Source organism: Diachasma alloeum, unplaced genomic scaffold (assembly GCF_001412515.2).
Source record: "Diachasma alloeum isolate Michigan unplaced genomic scaffold, Dall2.0 Dall_scaffold_00288, whole genome shotgun sequence".
Taxonomy (NCBI): domain Eukaryota; kingdom Metazoa; phylum Arthropoda; class Insecta; order Hymenoptera; family Braconidae; genus Diachasma; species Diachasma alloeum.
In genome coordinates this window covers 852,881-863,000 of record NW_021680427.1, presented here as the reverse complement: position 1 = coordinate 863,000, position 10,120 = coordinate 852,881, and the positions used below count along the sequence as shown (strand labels likewise).

Here is a 10,120-nt window from a genome sequence, read left to right as displayed (position 1 = left end):
CCACGACTTCAATACTCCCGGTTCATCCACTCTTTCAGTGAAATTTTTTATCCGTTCGTTCGGTGTTTCCTCAGCGGAGCTTGTCAATTTATCGGGCTGCACATTTCTGTTTTTCACCACGACGTTTTCCCCATGCTGCACAATATAAGTAACGGGTTCCGGGAGCAGCCGGCGTCGACCTTCTTCAGCACTAGTCTGCTAATCTCTAAAGTCAATGGAAAAATTGAGAATATAGTTGTTGATCACACATCTTTATATACCGTGCTAATCTGTTATGCCCCCCGTCAACTTCATAGAGAAAATCTCAAAATGAGACTTCAAACGATGAATCAGCCCTGTACCCCACTCTTTTCGTACTGTTCATTATTTTTCGAAAAATTTAAAGCAATATCAAGGGAATTCAGCTGTCGAAAGTATTCGATTGTGTACTGCACCACCGAAAAAGGAATGAAAACGAAATATAGATCTTCATAAGCTCCCTTTGCACCCCAGGAAGAAGAAACGAGTCAAATTTAAGGAGGAGTTCGTCTAGCCTAAGTCCACGGTATCGGCACCGACCTAGTTAACAATAATTTCCTTCGGCTTGACACATTCACCCGCCTTGTGTCGTGGAACATCGACGGTGCCCATGAACTTTGGGAGCATAGAAATTTCTTGAAACAATTCCATTTAATCGTAACAAAAAACTCACCTGCAGAAGAAAAACGAGGAAAACCACCTGAAATTCCTCAGTACCTGAGGAATTTCAGGTGGGCAACGCAGCCGGCTGTTAGGACAAAATGGAAAGCTGGAGGGGGAAATCTATTCGCCGTGAGAATATCCTGCAGCAATACTCTCGATGTACCAGAATGCGACTGTGGAAGACGGATAAAGGGACTTCAATCTCCAGAGGGAAAAACACTGGAAAATCTCACAATCTACAACAACAACATAACTCAACTGACCATAGGCAATTGGAATGCGCACATTGGGGCTAGTCAATGCCATAGTGATCTGCTGTAAGAAATGAGTTTCTACTATGAGAGGCGCTCAGATAATTCGGGGCAGAATCGAGAAGGCGAAGCATTGCTGGAATTGCAAGCACTGAATGATTTACTTATATTGAACCGAGCAATTGAGGGTGATAGCCTAGAGAGATTCAGATTCCTGGGAGGATCGTTTTCTGTCCTGAACTTCGTCGTCATCAGCGCAGCCGACGCCTCTAAGGTGGTGCAGGAGCTGGCGGTTATAGCACTACTGGTTCTTACTACCTGCCACTCTGTTTACGAGTGAATCTATTCCAAACCAGGAAATCCGTCCTCCGGGAATGAACCAGAGGAGACTGGCACGTCAAAGGAGCGATTGCTCTGGAATATAGCGAAAGAAAAAAGCTACTAAGAAGCTATAGATAAAAGACTCTCAGAGTTTGAGATTTTTCAGAGCAGTTTTATATCGCACCTGAACATCGTTAAAATCAACCTTTCATTTCCTTTATATTCCCTTCAATGTCGGAAGGGGGCGGGGGCAAGCATTGTCGAACAAATGAAAACTTTTGTCATGAACAACTACTTCAAATTTTCGTATAACATTTTCCGACAAGTACAACAAGAACGCAAAATTGGATGATGGTATGGAAATATTTCACTGAACCACCTATCGAAAGATGATTAAAAATTTCTTCCCAAGACACTCGATATCATTATTTAACTATTCCAATATCGCAGTCGTAATACTTACTCCTTACGTCCTTTAGTACTGATGTCATTGCATTTTTGTCCTTGGTGTCTATGTTACGAAATTTAGCCGTGCTGCGTTCGTGGACCTGCATGAGGGCCAAGGCTAAATTTTTTACCATTGCTGGTAGCGTAGCTGCCTCACATGCTCTTTCAAAATATTCAGGATCGAGGTTGAACGAGCGTTTCTTGTCGCCATTTCCTGTTGTTATAATCACCTGTGAATCCAAGGAAATATTAAATTTTCTCTCCTCAAAGGAACCATAGTAATTTGACGGTGACTCTGCAAGAAATCATTTCAAATTTTCCAGTGTGTAAAATTTGTTCACTCTTTAAAAGATTTGGATGTCGCAGGTACCTTTTAATTTCAGTTTTCGAATACAAAACTATACATACATACACAAATTACAGGATAATTTTAGGTCTGAATGCAACAGATACCAAGTTCAAATTATTATTACAGTAATTGTTTTAGTTACAATACCAGTTAGTTGTTAGTTGTTAGTTGTTTTAGTAACTATTGAAATACGTATAATAGGAGTAGTATTGGGAACAGCAGTAGAAAACGTGAAGTATTAATAGTCTGAATAGTGGTATCAAATATGGAATATGAGTAGTGGTATCATACTACTTACGATCATTAAAAGAATTCATGAATCACATTCGAACTCATCACATCCTTAGAGCGATCCTCTGTGCGAGTTGATGATTTCTCCGTCTTCAGTGATTCCATTTCGCGATACATTCGCTGGAAGTCCTTCTCTAGCTTCTCGATTCTTTGGAAACACATGCATTCTGAGGCCTTATATGTCAATGAGGTGTAAAAAAATGAGTAGGTAAATGCTGGGTGTCACATTAGAAAGAGCACAAACAAAATGAAAAAAGTGACGCACCCATCCTGAAATTTCATCGAGACACGCAGGAGCGTATCGGACAAGTATTCATTTTAAATTATGTAATAATCATTTGTATTATCGACATTCTCACTTGCCGTGGTTTGGAAACTCATCTTTTCCAGCGTACCAACAAGTGTTCATCGATCAATTTAAAAGAAATTTTCGCTTACGTGAACAATTATGTTGAGAAGACGCGTCAAGTACCGTTGGTCCTGACTTATTTTTTGAACTTTTTTTTTAAACAACAAAATTCTAAACTCTCGGGAATTAACGGAAACTGAAGGGAGCGATATTTGCAAATCACATGAGTTTGAAATTGCCGTCTTGTATCAAACAATATTTTACATCACACTGTGCGAAAAAGTGACTCTTAAAACACACTGTAGAGGAAAAAAGTTGTTTCCACGCATTACGATTAAAACATTCATTCGGTACTGGTGGAATCAAGGATAATACCAAGAATTTCACAGCAATATTTGGTAAAAGCAGAGAAATAAAATGGCATATATTTGGAGGCAAGATTTACGTAAATATTTAAACCATGAGAAATGCTGAAATGCCATCGAGAAAATAGTGAAATGATACATTAGTGATTGCAGTTTACTATAGAAATTTTATATGGATACGGCAGTTTTTTCAATATAGTTTTTGAATACATTTTCAATTATTTCTGTCATGGTAAGTTCTTCTATACTTACATGAGCTAATGTGGCCAGCGGACCCCGGCATGCATGTGTCGGTGGAGAGAGCGCTCGGAAAGAATCAGGGAGTGACATGGCCAGCTCTTCTGAAGGTTGGTCTGACATAAGCCCACAGTGCTTCAGGAGAATCTGAGAGGCACGTGGGTGGATTTTTTAACAAATATTCCACAAGATGTGGAGGGGATGCTCGAGCACAATCAGAGGGAGACGTGGGTAGGGAATGCTTGTTCATAGTTGAGACTGAAGCTTGGTGCGATGATTCACCACGAATGTCAGATGAGCCCTGTGATTCCTCCATTCTTTCACGCTGATTCTATTTAATAATAGAGTTCCTAGTCAAGAATTTTATTTAAAAAATCGCAATCTTCGAGCTGTAAAGTCTCAAAATTAAATCTGGAATTACTTAATCAGTAATAATCAACTAATTGGTGGCTTAATTGACTGATTAGTTAGTTAACACTCCGATAGTCGCGCTATGAGCGCGGCGCCGCGTTTTTTTATATTTTTGTGATAAAATCTCACAAATGCGTCTGAAAAAACTGAAAAAATGGGACATCCTACTTTCAACTGTCTACAATGCTTATATGTCATCAGTTTTTCAAAATTTCATTTCCACCGTTGAAAAAATAATTTTTAATGGATGGCGGACCCCGAAATCGGGCGCCGTGCTCACGGCGCGACCGAACTCGTAGGTAAAATTTTGCGGGTGACGTTGCCGCTTCAATGCGAGTAGTGGTCAATTGGTGGGAGTGAGCTGATCGGCAGCTAGGTGGGGAGTAGCGGCCGATAAGTTGATGTTATTATTTTTATTTTCAGACACTGAAATGTCCAACTACCATGAATTTATCAACAAAAATTTTTAATTCCTCAAATGCCCATTTGTTTTCCAACAATGATTATGAATAAAAAAATGATCTATTTGAATGTGAAATCCCGTATATTGAGTGCGGTTAGGTGCCAACTAGAAATTGGCAACGTAAACGGTAATCATTTTGCAGCTCAATATTTGTCTTGAGCGCGCCAAAGCAGGCTGCGAGAGCGTGGCAACGCTGCTCTCCGAAAAGCATTGCGGCACAGCGCCTACGGCGCGACCAGCCGAGTGTTAATGATAAATAATCAACTCATTCTTTATCAGCTCTTGAAAATGAATGAACATGGACCAACTTTTCCAAATTAACTGACGAATTATTTTATTTTCAAGATGCATGCAAGAAAAGGACATGGAAAGAAATTTTTTTTTCAACTTTAGGATTTATACGATACCTGTGAGTCATCATGGATTTTACTGAGCGTTTCGCTGCATCGATGCATTCCAATTGGTTTCCAATGAGCGATTTTCCCCTAAAAAATAAAAACGGTTATAAGGAAATTTTAACAACATATCGCTGCAATTTTCACGCCATCTTTGAAAATGTAACGGAGATGTTCCAGTTTTTGCTCCAAATTTCGGCATGCAATATGATAATTACAAGATTGGTTTCCGGATAGATAGCGCTGTGAGGTTCATTGTACCGATATTGTGACAACATTACAGTTCGTATTTTGAGTTCATCGAGTAGTGGAACAGCGATTAACTTTGTGTAAAAAAGCTGGGGATCTTTTGGCTCATTTTCTATTGAAAAATCCACCATCAGATAAACATTAAACCGATAATTATTGTGATAAGTGATAAGTAAAAAGTTATGATTGAAAAAAGCGTAATTCATTTCGACTATGATAAATTGCACATCCAATTCGAAATTGGAAAAAAAGGATTTGTGATTGTCTTCGCGATGTTTTCGGATAAATAGTACATGGGCTGAAAATCCCACTAATGCATATGCGTGACGCACAACCAACTATGATATTCATAATCTGGGTTCCCAGGTGAGTCAATAAATCGTCGTAGTTTCTGCGTATACCCAATTTTTTTGGTAGAAATAGGTGAGGGTGTGGATAGTATTAATTTCAGGGTTGACGAGCTACAGCATGTGAAATTCATTGTCATTTGAACATTTGTTATGTTAACCATCTAAATTCATGGCGGTTGAGGATAAATGCTTCAGAGCGCACTAATACCCCGAGCAAGGGCTAATTCGCTATCCCACCCCCAATAACTCTTCATCTATCGTACTTAGAGAAAAGGGTTATATAAAATAAAAAATATTCATTTGCATATTTCATACATCTCTTGTTGGAAACTTTTCTCCATATCTATTACCGTTTCCGTGATATGCGCGCTTTGTTAATTAAATTATTTATAATAATATAAATAGTATTGGCATATTTGAGAACCAATTCTCCATTCCTCATTATAAAACTATATGACGAATATTTATGACATACTAGAGAAAATACCCAGACAGCAAAACTCGACAATTTGCCGCAATTTATCGGCAAAATAGCCTTCTTTATGGCAAACTTTCGGATCACTGTTTACTGGGTAATCCTAAGAAAAGGATTAATTGATGATCAGTTGTACTCCGTACTTGGAATCGGTTTAATGTTGAATGTGTGTTGAAATTGTAAGAACTGTGTCCTGGTGAGTCTTTCATTTTGTTTTTCATTCCCGATTTTCTGTGTTAGAGTTTTTGCTTTGTGGTAATAGTTCCTCTTTCCACAACTCTCCTCTACTAAATACGTGCCTTCCTCGTGCTAATAAAGAATATTTTATAAAGTATTCCACTGGATTTGTTTATTTTTACCGGGCCATTATATATCGACAAAAAAATAATTTTTCCATTTCCATCTTCATAGTTTGAGTGACTAAAGAAAAAAATTGAATTTCATAATGAGTAATTGAATATTTATTTCCATACACGTAAAGATAATCCAACGCGGTTGAAAATAACAGGAATTACACTCTATTTGTCTATGTTTAAACCCATGATCGCGAAGTCAGTGTTTGCTAAACAGTAAGAATTCCTCGGAAGTTGAATTTTTTTCAATTTGGTTTTATAAGGGAAATCTCATAACACATTTTGCCACATTAGCAATGAAGAATCAAGATTACGAACCATTTGTGAAAGTATAGTAATAGTAGTAATTGTATTTGTCTCCATGGTTTTTGTTGGAAGAAATAATTTAACGTTAATAACACAGCAACGGTCCTCAACGTAGACTTGTTTTCCTGGATTTTGTGGCTAAATGATTTCCGTATAAATCTCGCTATTTACTGATATCTTTTCGAGCTACGAAGAATATTCAAAAGATAGTTAATGTGAGCGTGTATATGGTGAGACCGTCATTTAAGCCACTTGTAACGCGCAAATGTAAAAATTTTTCCATGCGGCGTGAGGATTGAACTGCAACTACAGAGTATAAAATTCATTTTCATATATTTTTATTTGGTAAATAATGAATGTAGAGTATACGAGCAATGGAAATACCATGGAAAAATTTTTTTTTTGCGAAAATGGCGAATGCGGCTACTGAGCCCCCTGAATACCGAGTGTGAGGAGATACCGGGCGGATATTTTTCAATAGAATAACCTCAAAGCTTTCTCTCTTCTATTCCCTTTACAGTCATAAAAATAAATGATCAAGAAGCGAAAAGTGGCGACGAAGGCGGGCTACTGAAGGCAAAGCAAATTATCTTGTGTGAGAATGTCATTGTTTGTGCAATAATTTACTGGCTTTTCTGCTCCTACAGTGGCATAACAAATGGGAAATTTATTTGAAGGAAATAAGCTCGATCGAAAATGTCATTCCTCGCAGAGTCAATCGTCAGCCATTCTTGTTCGACTCAACTATTGATTTGAACTATTTCTCGTTTCACCGTTGCTCATTTGATCATTTTCTTTGTTGGTTTTCCGCTTGACCATTCCTTATTCGACTTACTACTCTTGATTCTCTGAATTTTTTGCATATTAGATCATTTTAATATATCATGCCCGGAAACTGCATTCGCGTCTTCCGAAAAAACACGGTCATAGTGGTATTCGGTGCCCTCGTGACATGCCTGGAAACTCGATCTTGGGGTTATTATACGTTGTTTTCAATTATGTCTAAATTCGTAAACTTTTTTTAGGAAAATAAATATTTTTCTATCAGACCACCGGCATGGCTGGCCTAGGACCCTTCAGACATCATATTCGGTGCAAATAATACAATTGACTACATATATTGATGTGTGGAGAATCCTTACTCGCCCGGCAACTGGTCCTCTAATGGTAGTAGCAGATAGAAAAACAAAGTGAATCGTGGAATACAGAAGACTGTCGCTAGTTGCTTATTCGTAGTTGCCCGCCCTCCCCTGATCCCCTTATCTAAGGCTCGAGTGCGGTTTCCCACTCGCGGTCAACTTTTCGCACGCTGTTGTGTTCGAAATGTACACATAAAAAGCGGTAATATTTTCATTTCAACAAATTGTTGAGGAGCGCGGGACCGCGGAAAGTTACTCGTTTAGTGGAATCGGGTATTCTACAGGTTTTCGGGCGGCAACGTCTGAGAGTGAACTATAACCGAAGCAAAAATTAAAGCTGCTACCCAGAGGGAAAAATATGACAAAAATGATCATTTTTCGATAAATGAATTAATTGCGATACAGAATTGATAAATAATTAAGAATAATTGAAATACCTTAAAGAAATATTACCGAGCAGAACCTGAAATTTTATTTTGCAGCACGGTGAAAATAAAAATTGTTTACCCAATAACAAATATTAATGAATTGTGAGATGAAATTTGTTTGGTTGTTGACAATCTTGTTATGTCTGCGGTGATTTTTTAAATTGTGAGGTTGCTCAGAATTTATTTATTAGATTCATCAAAAATTACTATGGCGCAACATCTGACGTGGACAAATTTTACCGTGCTACATGGTCATACTGATCAAACCGCAGATTAGTAAAGAGCCTTTACCCGTATGTCAATATTTCCATTGTAAACGGCGAATCAGACGACATTCGGATCCGAGAGCCCTCGATGATGAATTAATTTGAGTAGATATCGTCTGTTAGGTATTTTTCAGATTACGTAGGATTGAGAATAATTTGAAGTTTTTGTACCCGTGTCAGAGAACTTAAAGGAAAAACATTCGCAGTTATCGAAAGTATCGAAAAACAGTGACCCTTTTCGTTATACTTGGACTTTTTTTAAAGTGAAGTATTTACTTGATTTGAGTTTTTTACATGATGTTTCATATGCTAAATTCATAATTTGTCATAGCAACACGGTAGTTTTTTTCTATTGGCATAACATTTTTTACTTCTTCGCAGTTCAATTTGTATACAGATCATCACAAATTTGTCCACAGCTCAAGGATTTTTAATGGACTGTCAAAGTGCAACAAAATTTTCGTGCTATATGATAAATTTTCTATAAAAGCGGAGTAATTGTTATTTTATTTTTCTCCCCGTGTGACATTAATTACGGTCATTTTAACGCTTTTTCAATTAATCAAAAGGATCAACAAAATATGGCTTGAAAGGATGAAATCTTTAGTTGTTGCAGTCTTTGTGTGAATGAATCATAATCGAGAAGAAATAATATTAATGTTTGAAAAAATAATAATGGGGAAAAAATATTTAAATGCTCTGAAAATCCCATGAGGGCCTGGTGTCGTATTTTCGTCAGGAATAAACGATAAAGACAATCTCAAACACGGTTTTCTAACTTTCGAATTTGACGTGGAATTGCTAAAAACAAGCGATTCCAATATAAATGTCGGTTATTCTACAATTCCTTTTTTCCTTCAAACAACGTCTATTAGATTTTTCCATTTTTATCAACTTATTTTAAGAGCTACAGTGGCACGATCTGTTTTCCTTCTCTTCGCTTGTGGTGACATCAAAGCCTCATTAAAAAATGCTTCATCAATCCCATCTTCGTATCGAGCAGGGATTTTATTTCGTGTTGACCGACCTGGTCTTCCAGCTATAAATTGATATAACATATTTTTAATTATCGATTAAAAGAGCTCAAGACCGTCAAAATTATCGGAAAATTTCCCGATTGTTTTGTTGTGTAACAACGAGAGGGGAAAGTTTCATATATTGATATCGGGATTTCAGTACGAAACTTGCTGATTGTTGCCGATCGTTGCTGCCCAGGAAAACATGAGGGAAATTATACGATTTTTTCCATTCTGTTTGCAACTAATCAGAGTGCGGTATTCGGAGTCACGTGACACCTTCACGTCAGTTTCATTTTGATAATTCCCCTGGCTACAGGTGAATTATCAGAGCGATAATTTCGCAGTGGCTCATGAATTGTTACCCACGCTTTTGTCCGATTTTCGTGTAAGATACCACGTAACCCCGAACACCGCACTCCGATTGGCCGAAATCAGAATGCAAAAAAATAATCCTCCGAATACCCCCTCGACCTTCAAAATTAATCTTATAATTTCCGGTATGTTTTCCTGCGTAGCAATAGTCCAATGAACGAAGGTCTAACATACGAATGTTTGCGATACAGGCTCCATTTTTGATGGAATTTGTGATTTTGGCGTATGAAACTAATGGCGGATGTTTAAGGTTCCCCAAGTTTGTGCGGGGGTTGAAAAAGCCAAAAAACTACCCCTGAAAACCGTTTTTTCGAAATAACTCGTGAATAACGTGCTGTACGTCCAAAAACGTGGTATACAAAATTGTAGAGCTCAAAATTCTACACAAAAAATGTTTGGGGCACTTTTCCCCTATTAGTGCATACGCTGGCTATGGTTTTATCCCAAAATCGAGGTCCCCATGAGTACTTAGTCGTTATTTACTAATTTTGGGGCGTAGAACACGAATATGACCAGTAGCTTCCGATCTGCGTTGCCCTTGCCATTGTTATTAACAATTTAATTGTTTAAAACATCATAACGACGTATCTATGGGAGCTACAG

General features: G+C 37.7%; 1 protein-coding gene across 1 annotated transcript; it reads right to left on the bottom strand.

Moving 5' to 3' along the window:
- On the bottom strand, positions 1-2,402 carry LOC107038763. Its single transcript, XM_015258016.1, has 3 exons — positions 2,348-2,402; positions 1,717-1,930; positions 1-205 (listed from the first exon to the last, which is right to left on the bottom strand). The coding sequence occupies exons 1-3, from the start codon at positions 2,351-2,353 to the stop codon at positions 114-116; spliced, it is 312 nt and encodes a 103-aa protein (XP_015113502.1). The 5' UTR covers positions 2,354-2,402; the 3' UTR covers positions 1-113.
- Between the last annotated feature and the right edge of the window lie 7,718 nt (positions 2,403-10,120).